A 26,733-nucleotide genomic window follows, 5' to 3' on the forward strand; every position below is an offset into this window, starting at 1 on the left:
AAAGTGTATTACATACAGTATAGAACCACACATGTAAAAACTACCTATATATATATATATATATATATATATATATATATATATATATATATATATCACTCAAAAACAAAAAATATATTTTACATTTATGGAAAACAAATATTTATTAGACAGAAGCAACATTAATTAGTTTTTCTTTATCCCCTCGCTCTCACCAACAAGGTTTAAATCAATTTAAAATGACCTGGGTGCACATGAGATTGCTACAACCTAAAAAAAAACACAATGCAATGATTTGCAAACCTCGTAAACCCATATTTTATTCAAAAAAGAAGACATACCAATGTTTAAACTGAGAATATGTGCCATTTTAAGAACACATCAAGACAATTTGGAAATTGATGGCAGCAATATGTCTCAAAATATTAGGTACAGGGCAACAAAAAGTTGACAAAGTAAGTGATACTAACTAAGTTAAGTAATTAATTGAAACAGGTCAGCAACATGATTGAGTATAAAAAGAGCATCTTAGAGAGTCAGAGTGTCTCAGAAGTAAAGATGGGCAGATGTTCACCAATCTGTGAAAAGCTGTGTCTAAAAATTATTGAACAATTTCAGAATAATGTTCCTCAACATAAAATTACTAAGGCTTTACATAGATCATCATCCACAGTACATAATGTCATCAAAAGATCTTTAGATACCTGCATAAAGATCAAGTTAATAATCTGACTATACAGCCATATTGAATGTCATCACAATAATAGTGGAATCTACATACAGACAGTCTATACAGTTGCAAGAAAAAGTATGTGAACCCCTTGGGATTACGTGCAGTTTTGCATGAATTGGGCATAAAATGTGCTCTGAACGTCATCTAAGTCACAACAATAGAAGAACACAGTCTGCTGAACATAATACTACACAAACATTAGATGTTGCCATGGTTTAATTGCACATAACATGTAAACATTCACAGTGCAAGGAGGAAAAAGTATGTGAGGCCCTAGCTTAATGACTTCTCCCAGAGCTAATTGGAGCCAGGAGTGAGCCAACCTTGACTCCAATCAGTGTGATGATATTGGATGTGTTGCTGACAGCTGTCCTGCCCTTAAAAAACACACACCTGATTTGGGTTTACTGGTTTCAAGAAGCACTGTCTGATGTGAACCATGCCTCGCAGAAAAGAGCTCTCAGAAGACCTACAATCAAGAATTGCTGACTTGCATAAAGCTGGAAAGGGTTACAAAAGTATCTCCAAAAGCCTTGATGTTCATGTGTCCACGGTAAGACAGACTGTCTACAAATGGAGAAAGTTTAGCACTGTTGCTATTCTCCCTAGGCGTTGTCGTCCTGTAAAAATGACTGCCAGAGCACAGCGCAAAATGCTGCATGAGGTAAAGAAGAATCCCAGAGTGTCAGCTAAAGACCTACAGAAATCTCTGGCACATGCTAACATTTTTGTTGACACATCTACAATAAGGAAAACATTAAACAAGAATGGAGTACATGGGAGGACACCACGGAGGAAGCCATTGCTGTCCAAAAAGAATATTGCAGCACGTTTGAAGTTTGCAAAAGAGCACCTGGATGTTCCACAGCACTACTGGCAGAATATACTGTGGACAGATGAAACCAAGACTGAGTTGTTTGGGAAGAACACACAACACTATGTGTGGAGAAAAAAAGGCACAGCACACCAACATCAAAACCTCATCCCCACTGTAAAACATGGCGGAGGGAGCATCATGGTTTGTGGCTGCTTTGCTGCCTCAGGGCCTGGACGGATTGTTGTCATTGATGGGAAAATGAATTCCAGAGTTTATCAAGACATTTTGCAGGAAAACGTACGACCATCTGTCCGCCAACTGAAGCTCCGCAGAGGATGGGTGATGCAACAGGACAATGACCCAAAGCATACAAGTCATTCAACAAAACAATGGCTGCAACAGCACAGAATACGCCTTCTGGAGTGGCCCAGTCAGAGTCCTGACCTCAACCCCATTGAAATGCTGTGGCATGACCTTAAGAGAGCGATTCACACCAGACATCCCAAGAATATTGCTACACTGAAACAGTTTTGTGAAGAGGAGTGGTCCAAAATTACTCCAGATCATTGTGCAGGTCTGATCTGCAACTACAGGAAACGTTTGGTTGAGGTTATTGCTGCCAAAGGAGGGTCAGCCAGTTATTAAGTCCAAAGGTTCACATACTTTTTCCTCCCTGCACTGTGAATGTTTACATGTTATGTGCAATTAAACCATGGCAACATCTAATGTTTGTGTAGTATTATGTGCAGCAGACTGTGTTCTTCTATTGTTGTGACTTAGATGACGTTCAGAGCACATTTTATGCCCAATTCATGCAAAGTTCCACGTAATCCCAAGGGGTTCACATACTTTTTCTTGCAACTGTATATCTAAATCAAATGCCAAAAAAACAGTTTATGGACCAATAATGAAAATACTCTAACAGCCCACAATCATTTGTCTTGTACAAACAAATATGCCCAAGAACCAAATGCAGTGAAAAAAAATTGATTACAGTTTCTGTACCATAATGTGGCTCATGTACTGAAAACCCCTTTGTGTCTTAGGACCAGAGATATATACCCTTAATTTGGCCTTAATAGTTGGTCCCAACTGGACCTTGTGTATGGACTAAAAGCTTATTCAAGATCACACACAAAGTTCCATATAAGTGAATCATCCAGACCTGATCACTCATAAAAATGTTCAGAATGGGTAATGCTGTGTTCACATTATCAGGATATGGACTTTCACAGTAAACATAGTAGTTTGTAGAGCATTCAAGATGTTGTTACTGAGTAAATTGATGCAAAGTTCCCACTTGTTCATGATATTAGACATATATAAGATTGCTGGACATATCAGTCCTCAGACCAGCATTATACAGTAGTTTATCCATGCAATGGAATAAATAAAGCTCCAAGCAACTAATGCGGTTTGTTCTTGCAGATTGTTGCAAAGTTTTCCCTTGATCATGAATATTTATCACATTGCATGATTGTAAGACATACTGTATAAATCCTCAAGCTATAATGTTATTCATCTATACAATAACAAAAGATCACTGAAATGTGGTGCAAAGTTCATAGAAACAGCATTTGTGGAACCTAAGGAAAAAATCTACAGTCCAGAAAGCAATTAGCAAAGAACCATATTAAAGTCAGACACTTAATTTGAGAGCCTATAGATATCAAATAAATGGATTGTCTTTAGATCCAGCATTGGTCTTATATCATTTGCAAATCATAATGCTGATATAATAGTTGATAGATCATTGCAGTAATTCTTTATACATCACAATTATGCATAGTGGTCATCCTCTTCATATTTCCATATGAATGGAAGATCAAAAAAAGCAATACATTTAGAGCCAACACTTGATCAGAAATACAAATACTGCATTGTGCAACGTGTTTTGCAAAATATTGCATTTTTCTCTGGTTCACTGATCTCCCCTACCTAGTAAGAACCCATAAGCAATGTGCATCAAGTTACACCAAGCACTTAAAACTCATAAAAAAAAGAAAATGTGGAGTCTGCCCCACCTCACATGCATGCACGTCTGAATGGAAACACACATTTTTTCGGCCAGCTTGATCAATAATGATTCATCATTGGAGAGATGTTTAAAAATATAAAATTCTTTGGAACTCAAATTGTATTGTCTATGAGTAGTCCTAGCACACAAGGTTTTTTTTAGTACATATATAGCTTGTCTGGATGGAGGAACTGTTATAATTATGAAAATGTTCAATGGTGGTTATATAGTCAATATAGTGGGGTTGATTTACCAAAGCTGGTGAGCGCAAATCAGGCTCGCTTCTGCATAAAAACCAATCAGCTTCCAGGTTTTATTGTAAATACTTAACTGAACAAGCTAAGGTTAGAAGCTGATTGGTTTATTCGCAGATGTGAGCTTGATTTTGCACTCTCCAGCTTTAGTAAGTAAACCCCACTATGTGCAGTTATGTGTGTAACTGCAATGATACACAGAAAACAATGGATCATGTTGAGACCAGAATGCAGTGTTACAGTGTGATATTAGGAAACATAATTGCATAAAGTTGCACTGCTTTGTTTGGTCCTGCATGCCACCACACAGGAGTGCAGTGCACCATGATACTGTGCAATGACATGAATGAAGTGCAAAAAAGAATAAAAAAAAGAAAGCTGTGTGATGCAATAAAATGCATAGCTCTGCAAAGCCAAAATGCTGTGCAATCAACAGTGGTTTGGGGTACAGAAGAGAGTGAACAGGCACCAATTCAAGTATCTTGTAGTCACGTGTGGCTAGGTTATTTTAATTTGTTTTAAAATTTATGGCTGGCAAAGGGTACATATAAACTCATTTTAAAAAAATTTCCTTTGCCTAATTAGGATTTTTGTATTTTTACATAAATTTTATACACACACATTCATATTTCCATATTTTCACTTTTTGAAAAGCTATAATACACAAGAGACTGTTTGTTGTTAATCACTTATTTGAGTGAACAGACAAATTTGTACCTCCCCATCAGCTGCATATTATCGGCATGGCTCTGTAAGAGAGTATAATGACTTATTGATAAATGCCAACTGATTTATTTGGTAACCTTTAACGAACTTTCTGAAGCCATCTTTTATTGCTATGGTTGTATTAGGATGAATACTAAATCTGACTGATTGCTATAAGTTATTGCTTTTTATATTACCATAGTTCTTTCCACTAAAATAAGTCTTTATGCTGGGAAAGTCCAGTCCATTTTCATTTAAATCCAACTAAAAATTCACTAGGAAGACTGAGAATTCTTCAGTTTTATAATTTTAAATAGCTGAGAGATTATCATTGATCATAATCCAGTTCAATTCAAAATATAAGTAAGTTCTATGGCCTACTATTGGTATTTTTGGGCACTAGAATTCCTAGGGACGTTTATGATACGGAGCAGGTGAGTTAGATAATAATACAGTAGTAAAATGATATATAAAGTTTTAGGTTGCAATCCAACATTTGTGAATTTACGGACAAGTCCACCAAATATTGAAGAATCTTCCCAGATGATTGCATCACTTATAACATAAAGTAGATGCATTTGGAATATATTTAGCTAAACGAGTTGGCATCATATACCATCTGAGGATGACATTATAGTTAGCTTCAATAATTGTAATATTAATTAAAAGAAGATGCCTTTTTTTGTCAATGTAAAAAATTCCATAAGATTGTATAGTTTTCCCAGGTCCAATTTCCAGTGAACCAAAATGGAAACTTTGTTGTTGGATAATGATATGAATTGACAAAGAGAAGAAATTTGTCCAGATTGTTTATATTATTGATACAGTTCTCTTAATTGTTTTGTGAACATGTTGCAAAGCTTCTTATCTTGTAAACAATAAAAAAGGCCACATATCTGGATAATTTAGGTACAGAGAAAAAGTGTGTATCCACAGCATATATATATATATATATATATATATATATACACACACACACTGTATATGTGCATTGGATATAATTGCACTATGATTAGGAAAAGTGGGAAAGATAGACAAATTGCAGACCTTTAAAAATGTATCTAGAGATAAATGCTAGCAAGAACAATTCCTTTGGTGTCTCTCTCCCCCTCCCCATTCATTCATGCTAGCAAGAACCATGCCTGTCTTTTCCATATAGCTGCTGCCTTGGGAGATGCATAGAGAAGAACATCTATTAGTAACAACATATTTTATTATCCCCTGAAAAAAAAACAGGCTGATTTTCATAGATTTTCTTGATTGATTGACTGTATTCTGAGTCATCTATGAGTTCATTTAGTCATACTGCATGTGACTCGCTCACTTGTTTTTTACATTAAATGCATATTGAGTCGTGGACCATGATCTCAGCAACAGCCTAATCTCAATCTAAGTATCTGAAAAAATAGGGGTTTATTGATGTACATGTGTCATGCTAGCATTTGATAAATTGTATACTTTCTATTGGAAGGTACTAAGCCTACAGGAACAGTCAGGTATATTGGGAAATTTGTGCTAGAGCTCATGTAGTAGAAAGGGCAGCACTGATAGACAACCAGATGTGCTGCATGCTAATGCATTGACAACATGTTTGATAGGAGGACAAAGCAGAGTGAGCTGACACATGACTTCATTAGTCTGCTGCTGACCTGCCACTGTCCAGCCTGAAGGCTGAGGCTGAAGAGAGGACATTCCTGCATTCTTTAACTGTTAGTGGTGTCATAAACCTGTGTTGTGTGAGAGAGTTTTGTAACTGTCAAGAATGAATGGAAACAAATACAATTCCTTTCTCAGGCATAGGAGCTCCTTAATATGTATTTCATCCATATATCTAGCTGCTTGCCTGCAGTTCAGATTTAATGATAGCATTATCATACATCATTTGCAGACAGCAGCAAAATAAATAAGATTAGGAACATTGTATTAATAAATGAAAATAGATGGACTGCCACTGCAAAAATTAAGATTTCTTGGAATAAAATTAGTTTTAGGGATACACTTGTAATGACTAGAGTGAAATTGCTTCAGGTTTGTTCTAGAAAAAAGAAAACGAACAGCAATCTTAAAGGCACACGTCAGTCAAACATGAAAATGTTACATTAAAACTCGCTCAAGGGACACAATGGAGTTGATTTACTAAAAATGTAGAGTGCTAAATATTGTACAGCTGTATTGTGCAGCTGTGCATGGTAGCCAATCAACTTCTAACTTCAGCTTGTTGAGTTAAACTTTGGCAATAAACCTGGAATCTGAGATATTTTGCACTTTCCAGTTTTAGCAAATCAAACCCCATGAATCATGGCTGGATCTAGGGGGGTGCAGGGGTGAGCTATGCCCTTCACCCCTGATTTTAGTTGTGCCTCCCCCTAAAGCCAACCCTAACCTGCCAAAATACTGCCTTAACCTGCCACTATGCTGCCATATTCTGACACTATTCCACCTTAATCTGATACTTTACTGCCCTAGTTTGATAATATGACTTACACTATACTGATTTCAGTTATGCGTTGTGTGGGGAGGTAGAGCTCTGCTGCCTGTGCCCAGGCTGTGTGCAGTGCAGGGATGAAAGAGCTGTGCCCCTGTCTTCCATCCTGCCAACAATAACCTCTGTCCTCTGCTTTGCTAATCTCACATTGTGTTTTACTGAGAAATCCCTATAGCCCCTGTGATCCATAGGATCAGTAGGGCCAAAAAAGCTTTGGCTCTACTTCTCCTTTAAGGGGTTGTCACAGGCTCTAATTAGAAAAGTCTAGCTATACCCATCCTTTCCACCCAGCTGCTCCATTCATAGAATGTCCTCCATGGTTGCCCTTAGTTCACATACTGTATCTGCACAGCAAATCTAGCATTGTCCTCCTATGATCCATGGCTCTGGTGCCAGAACCTGGGTCCTGCATCACCATCTTTCCCTCCTCAAGAGCTCTACTGCCTTCACAGGGTTCAGGCAGCCAGCCTGAACCTGGATAGGCACTTACTGTACTCCAAAAGTAAGTCCATGTCAGGTTCCCACCTCCCAAACCGTACATGCCACGTTTAACTTGCCAACTAATCAAGTTGCATATAGCTGATGATTACCCAAATTTTGAACTACAATCAAGTCTGAAATAGAGGTGAAGCTTCTGATATTGAAAAAGAACAGTTGTGTACGCTGCAACAACCCAGAGAAACAAAATAGACATCATTTTATTGTAAAAAAAAAAAAAAGTTTAGAGCTAATTTCCTATTGCTCTGAGAGGTTTCTCTTCATGCTTTATATTTTTATTTTACAGCTTTATTGAACAAGGCCATATGCCCAATAAAATGTTTAAACTTAGAGTGAATGAATGAATTTATAGTTAACTTCTGGAAAAGCTCTTTTAATCAGCTTTAAAAATAAATAAATAAATAAAGGACAGTCTGATTTAAATTCACTAGTTAATACATCATGCATAATTAAACTTAGTATAAAAGGCAATGCTTATTAAGCAGAGAACAAAAACACCTTGTTGCCAAATTGTTTTATAGCATACTGCTAAATGACAAAATACTGTATGACCTGCATTTAGAACATATTCTTAGGGGAGAAATCTATTATGCAGAGTGAATTCATCCATGTTTTCGTTCAAAATCTGAAGATGATCATTTTCTTAAAGAATGTTTTTAGATATTGTGAACAGAGCTCTAGAGCCGTCCATTCCTCTCTGACATGCCACTATAACTAAAATAACGATGCAAGGAAGCAAAGATGTCCCTAAGGAACACGCAGAACCTATGTAGGGCAATGTTATTATCATTTCCCCTGCAGCCTGAAACAAAACCTTAGCAAAAATCTAGCAGATTAACTATTTAACAACACCGAACTAACAGAAGAAAAAATGTTTTCTATTTTTATGTGGGGACAAGTTCCTCACTGTTTTTCAGAACACTTTTTGTATATACTGTATGTTGTGGTCTTTACAGAGTGTAAAGTCCCACCAATCGCACCAACTGAACCTAAAGTATATACAAAGGCCAAACCTTTTTTAAGTTTTGAATAGAATGAGTAAGTATTAGAATCTCTGTCAAAATTGTATTGCTCTTTGTGTCCCTGCTGGGGAGATTCACCTTTACTATTTGTCCTAGTTATCTAGTTATCATTGTCACTGGCACACAAAGTGGGTACAAAACAAAATTTTGAGATGTCACCAAGAACAGGAATATGGTTTTAGATATGCTTTAATTAGAATTTAGAATACTTACAAACATTATAGGCCATATTAGGTATAACCCAATTAATTTACCAATATATTTGGTACCCCAAAACAACTGTGCAAGCATGCAGATAATATACTAACATAATGTAGAAATCTAAATAATTACCTTTCACCGTATACTTTATAGAATGTTGTTCCTACTACACTTTCTCTCACAGAGGGATGGCATAGTCAATAGACAGTCTTATAGCATATTTTGGACTATGTACTTGTAGGCAGGTGCAGTCTATTTTCTCTACTGTAGGTGGCACTCAACCGCAACAGCATTGCAGATGGGGAGAAAATGATGAAGAACATACTCCTCTATGGTTTCCTGGGTCATTGGGGAAGTGATCCGTTTGGATGCTTCCATATCATGGGACTCTGACAGCCATCATGGGTCAGGCAAAATCTATTTAGGAGCCTGGCACCCATGCTTGGCACACATTTTGCAAGTGCAGATACAGGTCACCCGTCTATCAGGGAAAGTGAAAGTAGAAAAAGGTTCCAGATAAGTGATGACAGGCTAGGGACAGGCCATACTTCCTGGAATCCTTCCATTTGTATGCAGGCTGGCCAGGCCGCATTCTGCCCTCTGAGACAGACATTGTTAGCATGCTCAAACCTGCTCTGTTCTATATTGGCAAGACATGCTGTGAGGGTTCCTGGCCAGATGCCTTCCCGGCTGGGTTGACTTTGCCATTAACAAAAGTTCTATTTCTGCAACTGGACTCTGTTTAATTACTGCAGCTGCACCTCCTAACATACTAAAATTAGATAATCTACAGGAATGTTACCACAAAAAGTGGATTCCAAATATGCCTTGTGACTGTGCTACCCTGGCTATGCCTCACAATGAGGGACTCCATCCCTGAAACATTGGGAATGATATAGAACTTAAAACTTTAATCACTGATGCTGGATTTAGAATAAAAGAAAAGGGAGGGTAACAGAAAAAATAGGAAGGCAGTTTACTGAAAAGATATATACTTTAGCAGATTTTAAATACAGTAGAGATAAAAAGGACAATAAAAGAGAGAAAAAAGAAGTAGTCTACTGAAAGGAGATATAAGAAATTAGGAATTTAGTGAGGAAATGAAAGTTAAAAATCTTGTGAGTTTATTTTTTGCTGATTCACTGATTCTATTGGGAACATTAAAGAAAATCTCTTCAAAGTCATGGAAATCGCCCACTTAGATAGTTGTCACAAAACAGGTGTCCTCAGTGAAAGATTTCCCCTCACCTCTTGGTCTAGCAACACATTTTCTGTCTCAGACAAATAGAGGGCACATCTTCATATATATTTAGAGGGTATTTATAATTTCAGCAGTGAATGTTCAGGCACTGCTTTAGCCCATAAAAAATGTACCACGATGTTCTCAAGTGCAAGGAAAATAAAAGATTTTGTTTGTAAATGATTGGATGATTGAAGTGAATGTAGGTTCACTTTATTCATTAAGTAGTTCTCTACCTCTTTAATAAATTAACCTCACTGAATGTGAAGATCCAACCTTCCAACCAACCTCATACTTAAAACTTGTTCCTGCAGTCTCTACAAATGTGTTCATGATTAAAATGCTGGCACAAAATATTCTATGATCAGCTGATATTTTCAACAGATTGTTTGAATTAATGAATACTGCCAGTTTATGTAAAGTACACAAATCAGTCTTTTATCAGACTCAGTTTCCTCATAGACACATGACCTTTTATTCTTCCAGTAGACAATTCTGTTCTAATGTACAACATGGCTTTAAGTATGCTGTATAACATACTATTGCCAATATGCTAAAATCTGAGAAAAATAATACATTCTTACAAGAAGTTGATTCAGTGTTTGTGCTAGGCTGACATTTCTGTTCCCACCGTCATGAATAATAGATAAGCAAGCATTTTGTCCTTCACGGTAAGGAAAGTTCTTTCTTCACAGTGTTATTTTTTTTCAAGCATAAAATATGACCAAATGTGTGGAAATTACTGGAATGATCAGCATTGAATGTAGATTTCCTTTCAGCTTTATACCAATGTCCAGTTGGAGCAGAAAGCTTTCTTATCAAGTAAACAGTATGTGGTTCATTCACATGTGTTATTGTCTACCAGTGAGAGATCTCATCGTTCTCCATATGCATACAAAATCACAAAGGGAAAACAATTCTCTGGGGTAGCATAAAGTTTTTTTCCCAATTAAAAACTTTAGACAGTTTTTTTTATAATTACAAAAAGAAAGGCTGTTGAAAAGAATGGCACACGTAGTAAGCAGAAATAAGCAAACACTAAGGGCTCGTTCACACTTGACTGTTTTACCAACGCTTGCCAAACGCCCCTATAGCGTTTGGCAAGCGTTGGTCCAGCGTTTGCGGAGCGTTTTTTAATGCTCGGCAAACGCTCCGCAAACGCCGCATGCGTGGTTTAGTGGCGGTTGCCAGGCGTTTGCTAAGCGTTAAAAATGCCCCACAATCTTATGCAGTATCTTAAGGTATGGTGGTGCCAACTATCAAGTCTCAGGCTCGGCAAATATAAAGGATGTTGATAGCAAAGGATATGGCACATTTTGTAAGGAAAGAGTATGAGAAAGAGAAGGAGAGAGAAATAAAGGAGTGGGGGGAGAGATTCCCCAAGGGTGATGGGACCATACCTGGCAAGTGAGCTGGGTATGCATATGGAGGTGACTTACCATGGCAAAAGCACTGTCTCATCAAAGTCATAAGGCAGACAGTGTTTGATCCATGGCTGCCATATTATATAACATTTGCTTATCTAATCTTATTCAAGGGCTTTCATTTTAGTGTGAATCAGCATATGGTGCTTTCTGTGCTTGGTCTCAGCCAAAATCAAAGATGGAGACTTCTACGCCTTAGCTATTGTCTGTTTTGTGGATGTCAATAGCAGAATCAAAAGCTTGAATTCTCTAAGGATGAGAGTTGAGGAGAGCATTAGAGTGATTTGGTTGTAGGGGTAAATCGAATAATTCTGAGGCAAGTGCAAGTATTGCCTTCCAGAAGTCTTAGACCATAGGGCAATCCCACCAGATGTGCATATTAGTATCCGGTTCCTGACATCCTTGAAAACAGAGAGCTGAGCAAGTAGGTGTGTAGTTTCAAATTCTGTCCGGAACCAGATATCACCTAGCAAGAACTTTATTATTGGCTTCTGCTGCCCTTACATTGGGTGAAGAGGCCTTGTTGGCTTGCAGGATCTCTGACCATTCTGTCATATCAGAATTGCAGCCTAGATCTTTTTCTTATTTTGCAACAGGTTTAAAAAGAATGTGGTTGTAAAGAGTCAAAATAAGGCCTCTGGAATGCAGAATTGCAGAATTGTTCAAACCATACAAGTTGGGTCAAGGGGCTGCCCCTATGTATATGGGGTGAGTAGAAATATTTTATTTGTAGGCAGTGAAAGAGCTCCAACCGGGGGAGTACAAAATATTCACACAGAGTCAGGAAAGAGTGAAGTGAGGTTGCATTGACCAGTTTGAATAAATGGAAAAGGCCAGTAGTAGTCCACCATTGGAATGAAGCTGGGCTGTTACAGCCAGAGTAAAAAGCTAGGTTTTTGATGAACGAGAGAAGTGAGTTATGTGGATACTGCAGACCATAAGGGGTCTTACATTTATCCCATATCGACATATAATGTTTCATGATGGTATTACTCAAAGAGGCTTGATCTGCCAGGCAAAGCCATACAAGATTGGCTACTGACAAAGGGTCACAATCAACTGATTTTAATGCTACCCACAAGGGGGTTTCCCTTACAGCATGGTATATGGGCACGTGGGTGAGATGAGCTGCATCATAGTAAGAAGAGAAGTTTGGGAGACCGAAGCCCTCACAGAGTTTGGGGAGGTATAGAGTGGCTTTGGGTATTCTCGGTTTGGTTGCACCCCAGACAAATGACATGGCTCTCCATTGTAGAATCCTCGGATAGTAGGCCATAACTGTGATTGGCAAGACTCTAAATAAATATAGGAGCTTGGGCAGTATAGCCATTTTGAGAAGATTTATTTTGCTGATCAAGGAAAGTGGGAGGGAAGACCACTGTGTCATTTGGGCTGTCACCTGTTTCAATATCGGCAGGTAGTGGGATGCAAATAAGTCAGAGACTTTAGTAGTGTGCTGTATGCCCAGGTAGAGAATGCGGTAAGAATCCCTTGAAAACTTCAATACCTCTTTGGCTAAATTCTGATAAAGATATATTTAGTGCTGTAGATTTTTGAAGAGTGTTTGTCGCTGTTGCACAGGCAGGTGCAATTTTAAAGCGTGACATATTTGGTATCTACTTATTGTAACATCTATTTTATTTTAAAAAAGAAAATGGGTTATGTATTGTGTTTTTTTTTTTGCATAAAAATACAGAAAGTGTATTTTTTTCCCCAAAAATTGCATTTGAAAAACCATTGCGCAAATACTGTGTGACAACAAGAGTTTGCTAATCCCACCAATTTATTCTCTAGGGCCTCTGCTTTAAAAAATATACAATGTTTGGGGGTTCTAAGTAATTATCTAGCAAAAAAGACTTATTGTTACATGTAAACAAAAAGTGCCAGAAATAGCTTGGTCTGGAAGTAGTTTACTGTAGATGTGCTTTGGGATTCCATTCAGAATTAAGGTATTACTGTGGACTGCAGTAATGCATGTTAAAATGTAGCATAGGTTATTACAGCACAAAGGTTTGAATCCAGCTTTAAAATCAAAAGCCATAACTGTTTTGCTTTGTTTTGGATATAGTAAAAAGTGTTACGACCTCTGATATGTTTTTATTGCTGTCTGAGTCTATTGAGTCTCCATATGGGAGATTTGCCATGTCTTTATATCCTAGTGACCCTTGTCAAGTTAGATAAAATCCAAAATTCTGAGTTATCACTAAAACAATAGAGGGAAAATCTAGTCATGGGAACATTTGTTCCAGTGACAACTAAGGGGATTTTCCTTACTTAAGAAATATGTCTCTTTTTATTGTATCTATGGCACAGGAAATAAAGCTAATTCTCTGTATTGGGACACTGATTAAAAAAAAGCCTAAATGAAGTTTTCACTATTCCCCACTTTATCCAAAACAAAACAAAAAATAGTCTTTAAAAATAATTTTAGACTTTGAAGATCTGATTTGTGTGTTAAACAACATGGAGCCTCCACTCTATCTCCTTGTTATTTGCTCATCTTCCCTGTTATCTAAAGGTAAAGAAAAAAGCTAACTTTTTGGCCTTAGGTTGAGCGCAAACACCCTTAGGGCCCACTGATATTTTTTCCATTAAAGCACATTTTTCATGCTTTAATATGCATTGTGTTTAGGCAGCCAATGGGTTGTCAGTGTATCACAACACATAAAAAAATCACACTTGCATGACACACTTAAAAGATAAGTTCACCTTTTGGAACACGTTACATGTTCTGCTCATTTTTAGGATGGAACATGTAGCATGTTCCCACTGCTGCAGCTGCTTCTAGTGACAGTGAGCCAGGGATCCTCTCCTCAAACTCGCTGTCACAATTTAAAAAATGTGCTCCACCCACCCAGCCACCTCATTCATTCACAGAGTTCTGTGAATGGGAAAACGACAAAAACCATTGGCCTTTGTGGCTGATGGCTTATGGTTTGCAATGAACTACCAGCTGGTGAGTGCTCTAGGTAGTTCATTGATGGTTCCTGTCATTGTGTAACTGTCTGCTCATACAAGGTACAAGCAGACAGTTTACACTGACAGTCTGCATGAGTCATGCATTGCAGCCATGATCTGCTAATTGAGGGTGCAATGCTTTACAGGCTCCTAATAAAAAATAAAATAAACGCACAAGCTGTGCAATTATTATTTTCTTTTATAGGTGAACTTAGCCTTTAACATGCTTTGTGGTAATGCTTAGTAAGACACACATTTTATTATGCATTAACACAAAGCACAAATGTAAATGCAGCCTTTATAACCTACCCAAGACTTAGAGTCTGGAGAATTTGTACTTAACCAGTTAGAGACTCTGTTATCATTGTACACAGAGCATGTGTAACACATCCAGCCCTTCTGTCCTGCTGCCAGGACCTCCCCTGTCCCAGTACTTGGCAATTCAGCTCTGATTAATCAAAGCAGCATTGCCAAGTACACAGGGAATGTTCTGACAGCTGCCTGGCAATGTTTAACCACTTGTCTGCATGGCACTTATACCCCCTTCCTGCCCAGGCCAATTTCCAGCTTTCAGCGCTGTCACACTTTGAATGACAATTGCGCGGTCATGCAACACTATACCCATATGAAATTTTTATCATTTTTTTGAGACAGATAGAGCTTTCTTTTGGTGGTATTTAATCACCTCTGGGATTTGTATTTTTTCTTAAACAAACCAAAAACCACTGAAAATTTTGAAAAAAAAATGTTTTTTCTTAGTTTTTGTTATACAATTTTGTAAATAAGTGATTTTTCTCCTTCACTGATGTGCACTAATGAGGCTGCAGTGATGGGCAATGATCGGCTGCACTGATGGACACTGATAGGTGGCACTGATGGGCATTGACAGGAATCACTGATGGGCATTGATACATGACACTGATACATGACACTGATACATGGCACTGATAGGTGGCACTGATAGGCGGCACTGACTGGCACTGATAGGCGGCACTGACTGGCACTGATAGGCGGCACTGACTGGCACTGATGCGCACTGATAGGCAACACTGACTGGCACTGATAGGTGCCACTGATTGGCAGCACTGATAGGTGGCACCGATTGGCATTGATAGGTGGCACTGACTGGCACTGATGGGTGGCATTGAAAGGCAGCTCAGATGGGCACTGATATGTGGCATTGATGTGCACTGGTATGCACTGATATGTGGCATTGATGTGGCACTGATGGGAACTGGCACGTGGCACTGATGAGCACTGACAGGTGGCACTTCTGTGGCCACACTGATCATCAGTGCCCTGATGATCAGTGTACATGTCCCCTCCGCGGAAAGTCGATTACTGGCTCTCCTCTCGAGCTGCCAGCGTGACAGCTCGAGAGGAGAGAAATGCAGATAACCGGCATTTCCGTGTTTACATGTGATCAGCTGTGATTGGACACAGCTGATCACATGACCGAGCCGACATCTTTTGCTCTTTCCGTGATCCGCTGTGTCCGTGGGACACAGCGCACCGGCGATCGCTGCGCTGCACGCTCCCTGAGCCGCGCGTGCACAGTGAGAATGGTAGGATGTCATATGACGTCCTATCAGAAAGAGAGAACAACCTTGTGCCCGTCATTGTACTATAGGGTGGGCGGAAGGTGGTTAATAAACAACATTGCTCAAAGTGAATACAGAAACATACAAGGAAACATTGTTTCATTTTGTATCTCTCTGTTTATTCATCTACAGATCCACCTGCAGCAGTTGATTGATTTCCCTTTGAGGGTATCTCACCAAAAATTACATTTTTGTTGCAGGGGATGCCCCAAATGTGACTTGTATTTTAGTGAAAACATCTCAGCAAATTAGAAAGCCAGTCACACAAGCAAAAAAATTACATTAATGGGGGGGGGGCGTTCTGTACACCATCTGTGTACAGAATGCCTCCAGGTAGTCATATTGCATTGAATTTTACAGAAAATTGCAGTGCTGCAGATTGAAAAGGAAAGGTAATTTTTTTAAATTTTCAATTGCAATATGACTTGTGTTGCAATTGTATATGATATAATATATTTCTTTTATTTGTCAATTTTTTCCCATGAATGTGGAGTTACCTTTAAGCTATGACAAAAAAAGCCTGGAAGCTGATTGGTTTCTATGCAGAGCTGCACCAGTTTTTGCACTCTCCAGTTTTAGTAAATCAACGCAAATATGTTTTATCAATTTAGAGAAAATATTATAGATGTGATGGGCTTATCACCAGTGTCATTTTAGAGTATTGAATTAGTAATAGCATTAATTGACAAATGTTTGTTCAAATTAGGAAGTTAGCATAAATAAAATAAGCCTTACCCAATCATGCAAACAAGATTGGAAATGATAAAGATACAAGTAAAATATGAACATGTATTAGTACAGTATAATATGTAATATTTAAAAAAATGTACCTGGATACAATTGCAAATTCATACATATATATATATATATATATATATATATAAACCATCCCAAGAAAGTCTTAAACTTTACAGTAAAGGTTCCCTGTAATCATTGGCATGTCAGCTTTTATTAAACCATGTGACATTCTATTTATTTAGTGTGTGATTTACAGCGTGAGCTGAGGCAGAATAGATAGCTCAAAGGTTAAACAGAACATAACTCATATGTGAGCAGTATGACAGCAAGCACAGCAGCAAAAACAGTCACCTGTACAGACCCTTTGCTTAATACCAATATGGGGTGTTTTAAAAATAAAGTAAAGCTGTAATCAGGTTTGAGTATTAAGAAACAAAGTCATTTTTTTCCTGCATTGCAATATATATTAGTTTCTCAGTCATTTCTCAGTCATTTCCAAATATACCTGAGGTCTTGTGAAGGTCCTGCTCTTATATGCGGTGTCTCCACAGAATGTCCAAACACAGCTCCTTCTGTTCCTAAAAAAATAAATATTCCAGTGTTATCCTTGTTGGTAGAAACACAATTTTCTGAACCACACTTAATGCAGAACAAACCCTCCTATCCCTTACAGCCAAGGAAGCTACCATCTTAGCTTCTGTTTGATCTGTATTTGCTATGGTGCTGCAATGTGATAAGTTTGAACCTCAGCCATTTGTTAGCTTGACAGTTCGGTCATACACAAACAACTGTGACAGTTATCATTCATAGCATGCCTGTTTTTTTTTTTAAAGATAAAATGATGGGTTTAGTTTTGTTTTAAAATTGAACTCCTTAACACAGTGAGAATATCATTGAGATACATGTTTTTTTTTCCCTGCAAAATTATTTGCATTTCTGTTAATCCAGCTCTAACATATAGATGACCTTATCGGACTGCGCAGCCAGGTTAGTGAACTGATATTTCTATACCTCAGTTCAGCAATAAAGTCTAGTCACCTTCTTCAGCCCCAGCTAAAAAAAAAACCTTAGTACATTCATATATCATCCCTACAGCCTAGTATACAGGATGAGAAAATTGGACTAAATATACCACTTTTGGAGCAATCATTCGATAATCTTATCATTAGTACTCAGCTTTCAAGAGGCGATCACGGCAGTTCGTGCTAAATTATCCAAAGGAAAAAGCAAAAAATTTTTCTCATATGACACCAGAACAAATTATTTTCATTTAAACAGTACAGAATTCCCCTGAAAAAAATTGTGACCAAGACTGCTCATGCTTGGAAATGAAAGAATACATTACAATACAATACATTATATCACTTCCAAAGTTGTAGTCTGTCTCGTACTAGAATTTTTGTAACTTTAGTAACCTCTTGATTTTTGATATAAGACTAGCATGCAAAAAAAAAAAAAATGACAATCATTCATCCAATATTCTCATTGTGTGTAGGAGGCTTAAGTCTGATCTCTCTTTCTGTCAGAATATTCTTAACAGGCTCATATGCACTGGACCACATCTGACTGGCTCATAATGTTGCCCCTCACTCTCCCAATGTGAGTGCTGCTTTGCATGGAATTACAAGAGACTGGTACTTGTTACATTTAATAGAACATTAAGTGGCCTCTTCCTAAATGACTTCACTCAAGATCTGAACAATTTTCATCCAAGAATGACACTTTTATTTGGATTAACCACTGCAAAACCAGCATGTCACACTCCCTTCCTGTCAAGACCAATTTTCAGTGCTGTGATAGTGTGACTGATAATTACTCTGTCATGCAAAGCTGTATACAAATACATTTTATATTTTTTTTTGAGACAAAGCATTCTTTTTATGATATTTAATAACCACTGATTTTTATTTAATATAAATAAAAAAAGACTGAACATTTTGAAAAAGAAGTCCCTCGCTTTTTAAGCATTTTGAAGATCTAATTTTTCCACATTGTTTTGGAAGTAAATGAAATGTGATTTGTTTTTTTTAAACAATATTTATTGAATTTTATACAATTTATTTTTATTCAAGAACAACCAATTAACATTGAGTCTGACCAAATCATATTAGATTGAAACTGGTTGCAATGCATAACTGTACCTAAAATGTGTACTCTTTATTGGACAAGGCCTACCATCGTATATACAGTGCATCCAGAAAGTATTCACAGCGCTTACCTTTTGCCACATTTTGTTATGTTACAGCCTTATTCCAAAATGGATTCAATTAATTTTTTCCTCAACATTATACAAACAATACCCCATAATGACAACATGAAAGACGTTTGTTTTGAAATCTCTGCAATTTATTAAAAATGAAAAAACAAACCACATGTACATAAGTATTCACAGCCTTTGCTCAATATTTTGTTGAAGTACCTTTAGCACCAATTACAGCCTCAAGTCCTTGTGACTTATAAGCTTGGCATACCTATTTTTGGGCAATTTCTCCCATTCTTCTTTGCAGTACCCCTCAAGCTCAATCAGATTGGATGGGGAGTGTCAGTGCACATCCATTTTCAGATCTCTCCAGAGATGTTCAATCGGGTTCAAGTCTTGGCTCTGGCTGGGCCACTCCAGGAAATTCACAGAGTTGGCCCATAGCCATTCCTCTGTTATGTTGGCTGTGTGCTTAGGGTTGTTGTCCTGTTGAAAGATGAACTGTCACCCCAGTCTAAGGTCCAGAGTGCTCTGGAACAGGTTTTGATCAAGGATGTCTCTGTACATTGCTGCATTCATCTATCCTTCAATCCTGACTAGTCTCCCAGTTCCTGCTGCTGAAAAACATCCCCACGCATGATGCTGCCACCACCATGCTTCACTGTAGGGATGGTATTGGCCAGGTGGTGAGTGGTGCCTAGTTTCCTCCATACATGGTGCTTGGCATTCAGGATAAATTGTTCAATCTTTTTTTCATCAGACCAGAGAGTTTTGTTTCTCATGGTCTGAGAGTCCCTCATGTGCCTTTTGGCAAACTCCAGGGGAGCTGCCATTTGCACAGAGAAATGCGGGAGCTTTTTCAGAGTGCTTAGCGGGTGTTTGGTTACTTTCCTGACTAAGGCCCTTCTCCCTTGATCGTTTATTTTGGCCTGTTGACCCACTCTAGCAAGATTCCTGGTGATTCCAAACTTCTTTCATTTATGGATGATGGAGGCCACTGTGCTCATTGGGACCTTCAATGCTGCAGAAATTTTTCTGTACCCTTCCCCAGATCTGTGCATTGATGCAATCCTGTCTCGGAGGTCTACAGACAATTCCCTGGGCTTCATGGCTTGGTTTGCGCTCTGACATGCACTGTGGGACCTTATATAGACAGATTTATGCCTTTCCTAATCATGCCCAATCAACTGAATTTCCCACAGGTGGACTCCAATCAAGTATTGGACACATCTCAAGGATGATCAGTGGGAACAGGATGCACCACAGCTCAATTTTGAGTGTCATGGCAAAGGCTGTGAATACCTATGTACATGTGTTTTTTTTTTCATTTTTTATTTTTAATAAATTGCAAAGATTTCAAAACAAACTTATTTCACATTGTCATTATGGGGTATTGTTTGTAGAATGTTGAGGAAAAAATGAATTTAATCCATTTTGAAATAAGGCTGTAACATAACAAAATGTGGCAAAAGTTAAGCGCTGTGAATACTTTCTGGATGCACTGTACATTTGAATTACCAAAGATTATCTCAATAAATTTAACGTCTACTATCAAAAAACTATATAAACCCCCCAAAAAACAAATGTTCCCATTGTCAATATTAACCACTCAGTGCTCATATATGAAAGTGACAGATGGATTTGGATACAATGACTCTTTTATCTCACAAGTATCAGCTAGAATGATCTAATGCAGTTAACTGGAGTTCTTTTTAGCATTCTTTCTCAGATATGTACACGGAATGTTCCCAAATGCCTGCAGACCTTAAAATGCTTTACTATTTTGAAGACAGAAACAAGCTTTATGTCTCGTCACTTTATTTAGTGTAAGTAATACAGGAAAAATGCTCTTGAAAAGAAAAGCAGGATCTGTACTATAGTGCTCGGAACTTGTTAAGTGCATAAATGTGAAGCAATAAGTCACTTGACAGACTTGTGTGCAGTAGAGCAGAAGATTAGAATACAACACTGTCCTGTAGAAAATATTAACAAAGGTATTAGTTTCTTCTTCTGAGAGTGAGACCTATTAAAAGTACACCAATTTTCTATATTACAATACATAGCTAATGCTCCAATAACATTTTTATATTTTCAAACCAGTAAAGTGATTACTGCTTTTATTAAAGTTTACTTCTTTTTAGACTGTGCTGTCTAGCTAATGTCACTGGCATTTTATATAATACATCATACTGTCATGTGGAAATAAGGTATTTTCAAAATAATGTCCAGAAGATAATTTGGCTAAAAAAAGTATTTTTTTTCTTTTAAAAAACTATTTTAGACATAAAGTCAAAAGCTATGAAAGCATTGCAGACAACATTGCAATCTGCATAAACTTTCCAGGGTGCTAGGGGTAACCCTGGACTCTAAACTGTCATTTTAGAATCACATCCAATCCCTGTCCAAATCATGAAACCCCAAACTCAGCAACATCTCCAGAATACACCCCTTTTCAACCAATGACACCATAAAGCTTCTAAATCACTCCTCAGTTATCTCTCGCCTTAACTACTGCAACTTTCTCCTCATTGGATTACAATTACATAGGCTATCCCCCATTCAGTCCATCATAAATTCATCTGCCATATTCATCCACCTTACCAACTGTTCAGTGTCTTGTACCCCTCTCTGCCAATCCCTCCACTGGTTTCCGCTTACCCAAATAATAAAATTCAAAGTAACTTACAAAGCCATCCACAACTCTGCCCCTTGCTACACCACTAACTTGGTCTCAAAATATCAACCAAACTGCTCTCTGCGGTCCTCCCAAGACCTCCTGCTCTCTAGCTTCCCTGCCACCTCTTCCCATGTTCACTTTCAGGACTTCTCCAAAGCTTCTTCCATCCTTTGGAACTCCCTATCCCAATCTGTCTGATTATCTCCTAGTCCAGTGGTCGGCAAGCCGCGGCTCGCGAGCCACATGCGGCTCTTTACACACTGTAATGCGGCTCTTCTGTGTGCCGGGCGCCCGCTCCCCTCCCTCCTCTCGGGTGGCCGCCCCAAAAGTCAGGACTCTGCAGCTAGCCCAGCAATGGGCAAACCACGGCCCGGCGGACCTTTAATCTGGCCCGCAGGGCGTGATCCAAAGAAAAAACAGCCAGGATAGCGCGCTCAAATGCAATGATTGGCCAGTCTCGCTGCCACTCACATCCTGATAGCCAGTGATTGGCTGTCAGGATGTGTGTAGGCGGGGCAGCGTGACGAACGTGAGAGGAGCTAGGCTCCTCTCACAGTCCGCCCTGAAGACCGGAACGGCGCGGGAACATGGCGAGAAGAACGCGCGGAGCAAAGGTAAGTGAATTGACACAGGGGGGACTTGGCTTACTACTTGCTACTTACTTACTACTACTATATGAGGGATGAATTAATATGGGGGATGAATTACTATATGGGGGATGAATTACTATAGGGGGGATGAATTACTATGGGGGATGAATTACTATGGGGGATAAATTACTATATGGGGGATGAATTACTATATGGGGGATGAATTACTATAGGGGGGATGAATTACTATGGGGGATGAATTACTATGGGGGATGAATTACTATGGGGGGGATGAATTACTATATGGGGGATGAATTACTATGGGGGATAAATTACTATATGGGGGATTAATTACTATAGGGGGGATGAATTACTATGGGGGATGAATTACTATATGGGGGATGAATTACTATGGGGGATGAATTACTATGGGGGATGAATTACTATGGGGGATGAATTACTATATGGGGGATGAATTACTATGGGGGATGAATTACTATAAAAACTTATTGAAACTAAAAACAGTGTACCATCCTATGTATTTTCAGTTTTAAAAATGTGGCTCTCAAAATAAATTTCAATCGTGGTTTTGGCGAGATTTGGCTCAGTTGAAAAAAAAGGTTGCCCACCACTGTCCTAGTCTATCCATCTTTAGATGGTCCCTAAAAAACCTCCTCTTTAAAGAAGCCTATTCTGAATATAACAAATACACTGTGTTTTCACTTTTTTTCATAAGCTCATCCCCCACAGTTATTATCTTTTGTATCACTTGACCCTCCCTTAGATTGTAAGCTCTAACGAGCAGGGGCCTTTGATTCCTCTTCTACAAATCTGCATTGAAACTGTAATGTCTGCTATAAGCCTGTATAATAATAATAATAGTAATAATAAACATAATAATATTATTCCAAACTCAAAAAATCCACAATTCCATAAATCTGAATTTTGAATAATCTTTTGCAGGCACAATCAGAAAGCTTTTTATTATTACTGTGAGCCTCCACTGAGTGATTTCCCTGCTTCAGAATTACAGACTGTTGACTATTGTGCACAAATGGCATAGGTGACACAGAATGACAAAGGTTGGATGGGAACTGGTGAGCCGAGCTCCAGCTATTATGTACCCACACAAAGGGGTTGATTTACTAGAAGCAGAGACTGTTCACTATATTTATTTATTTATTTTATTTCAATTCTGTAATTGTATCTGACAATTACCAATTACACGGATGGGAGTGCAAATGCAGCTGCAACCTAAAGGCTTTAATTTTTACAGTGAAGTTATAGTGACTGATAACCTGATCAGGAAAAAACTTGACAGAGCAATCCCATGAGAGACAAACTGTGAGGCACCGCACAAACTATTTATTGTGATTGAGATGCATAGCCAGCAAACACTGTATATTGACTCCACCCCTAAAGAAACTCTTCCCAGTGCTGATGTGATCAGCAGATATGAAAAATATATTATATCATATATCATTTTACTCATCTTGTATATTCCTAATCCATTAAAACCCTTTTTACATTCTGAACAATAGATTAGTTGCATGTGCAATGATACCTCGTGTAAATCTGTGCTGTCACACACCTTTAAACATACAAATTAAATAAAGGGGCATTAAAAATACTTGTGTACCCATATACTCTGGGATGCTCTGCTAAACACTAAAGGTAACTAAAACTCCAATAACCCCAAACGCTGCTCCAGCACTCCTCCATATTGGAATCAATGATTTCCCTCGAGACTCCCGTACCATTATTATCCACACATCCAATGTGATATGGAAAAAAGATCTGCCCTAAACAATTCTGCCAATCACACATTTAAGCTCCATTGGTCTCGATGGTTACAGAACCCAAACTGCTGTATAAAACTCTTATACATTAACTAGAAAATACCTTGACCCATCTGCCTAGACTGGTGCACTTACCCATCCCCTCCCTCTCCCCTTTCCCTACTCCCTGTTCTCCACCCCCTATAGATCTCTTCTACAACCTTACACAGTTCAGAATATACTGAGCATACCTCTCATGCCATCACCACATACTATATTATTACCCCCAGCCAATTGGTGGGGAAAATATTGTTTACTATCCTGTACTGCAATATCTCGAAATAAACCATATTTACCTACAATGTCTTGTTATTAAAACTTCAATACAAATTATTGAAATTATAAACACTAAAGGTTTTTTTTCACATAACCCTCTATAAACATCAACATCAATGTCAACAAGATGGCCACAGGATGAAATTATGTGCATGGCTCCACCCCGTATACATGTTAAAGTGTTACTAAACCCAGGACATTGCATCCACTATACACGGTCTCCCACAGTACACAGAACATCGAAGTGCAATTATTTTAGTAAATATAATCTGCTAATTACCTCTTCTCATCAGACGTTGGAGCAGTCTTGTGACTTCTATCTGTGTCCAGCCAAGCACTAGCTAAAGCTTGCAGGAGATGTTTTCTTTCTGCTATACAAAGGATACAAATCCCCTGACCTCTGTATGGACAGAGCTGATTGGCCCTGTGCTGATTCCACAGTTAGTATAACAAGCATGCCTTACTGAATATACAGACTGATTTTACTGTTGTAGGTTTAGTAATACATTAACTCCTGGGCTGGACTTCCTCAGTGGACACTACTACTTGATGATTAGATTATGAAGTTCACTCTTACTTTGATGGACACTTTATTTTATGATGGATTATTATATAAGTTTATTGTTTGTCTTTTTGTTTTGTATAGTTGCATTTGCAACCTTGGCCAACAATCAGATACTAATGTTGAGTATTAGTGGAAGAACAGACGCATGTGATTGGTACCCCTACATTATGAATTATCTATGCAATTAATGGCCTCTCTACCAAGTTAGGGAATGCACATATATTATATATATTTCATACAGTATATTTAGGTGAAAATTGTCAGTATGTCATAATAATGAATGGTGCATTTATTGTGATACAAACACTTGCAGCAACCTGGAACAGGAGCAGATAACTTAAGAAAAGTGTGAATTTTAAACACACAAATGTACTTCACTACTACAACTGTGCCGCCTTTTTTGATCTGATGTCTGCACATACACATTTAGGCTTATATACTGCAGTGGGACCATTGGACAAGTTAAGGAACTATAGAAGTCTAGAGGGGCAAACTGAACACACACACAAACATCAGATCAAGAAGCCAGCAGAAGAATGCAAACCATGGTCCTGAGTTCAAAATTCAGGTAACTACAGCAGGGGGGGTAACCTGTTCTAGTGGATGTGGGCAAAAATGTTAGAGCAACTTTGAAGGAATATTCCCCTATCCTTTAAGCATTAGCTCACAACTGTAACAAACTACTTTTACTTTTTGGTCACACATCACCTTTATCTCTTTAGCTTTTCTGTAAATGGCTACTCTTTAGGATGAACACACATTTCCTTTTTATACTATAGCCTCTTTTCTCAGTCTGTGCCCATCTTCAGACAGTCCTGTGACTGTATATTCTCTCATGTTGCCTTCTCAAGCCCAGTTTCTTGCCTCCCAGCACTGTTCTTTGACTAGATACTCAGCAATCTGACTAGCTGCAACCAGTGGGAATGGTGCTGTTCCCATAGCAAAAGCACTCAGGCAGCATGTTATTCTATGTTACTGACATGGGAAGAGCAGTGGGAATCTATTTTCTACTTTGAAAAAACCTTAGTAATGATGTACAAACACTATTACGCTTGAGGAGCTACATCACAATTTCTCCAAATATTTATAACAGGCTTGCATTGTTAAAGTACACCAGTTGGTAATTCAAAACTATGCAAAAACTGGGGTTACTTTGGTTAAAGCCACAGTTCAAAATCAGGAGAGTCACAAATAGAGACATATGTAAATACATTCCCTGTAAAAACTGAGCTTGAACCTATCCACCAAAAAATCTCCTTATTGTTCCTTCAATATGACTGGTATCCTCATTGTCCAATAGTAAAGCTCATAAGTCAAAAAGGGTTGGGGCCAAACATTTATAAGAAAAGTTCTGATTGCTTACAGCTTAAAGTGTTACTAAACCCACAACAGTAAAATCCGTCTCTATATGCAAGAAAGCATGCTTGTTATACTCTATGTGGAACCTAAGGGGCTAATCTTCTGCATTGTGTAAGAACCTTGTTTGATCCTGACTTCTCTAATCTTCTCCTTCTTCCAGTGTCCCCCTTTTATCTCCTGAAAAGACATATCATGAGGACACACTCTGCATCTGCTCAGTTTGGTGTGTATTGCTAGAGAGGTTTTTTTTTCTTGGAAGAGTGCATGTGATCAGCACAGGGCCAATCAGCAGTGCCCTTACAGAGGTCAGGGATTCTGTATTCTCCTAGAGCAAAATGAAAACTCCTCCTAAAAGTTTTAACATATGCTCGGCTGAACACTGATAGAAGTCACAAGACTGCTCTAACTGCTGATGCGAAAAGGTATTTAGCAGTTTATAGTTACTAAAAAGAATTGCACTTCCATGTTGTGTGTACTGTGGGAGACCAGATATAGTGAGTGCAGGGTCCCGGGTTTAATAACACTTTAAGCTGTCTCTACTAATCATAGCACTACT

At 38.3% G+C, this 26,733-nt stretch overlaps 1 protein-coding gene across 8 annotated transcripts in view; it reads right to left on the minus strand.

The window, feature by feature from the left end:
* The window catches only part of SGCZ (sarcoglycan zeta), a 1,110,583-nt gene that overhangs the window by 13,665 nt on the left and 1,070,185 nt on the right, over positions 1-26,733 (minus strand). For all 8 annotated transcript variants that reach the window (XM_089669298.1, XM_089669301.1, XM_089669297.1 and 5 more), the window contains one exon: positions 17,178-17,250. In XM_089669298.1, coding sequence (XP_089525424.1) covers positions 17,178-17,250 — 73 coding nt within the window. The remainder of the gene's footprint in view (positions 1-17,177; positions 17,251-26,733) is intronic.

This window comes from Staurois parvus, unplaced genomic scaffold (genome assembly GCF_062004578.1).
Source record: "Staurois parvus isolate SC_StPar_1 unplaced genomic scaffold, SC_StPar_1.0 ptg000071l, whole genome shotgun sequence".
In the NCBI taxonomy this organism is placed as follows: Eukaryota; Metazoa; Chordata; class Amphibia; order Anura; family Ranidae; genus Staurois; species Staurois parvus.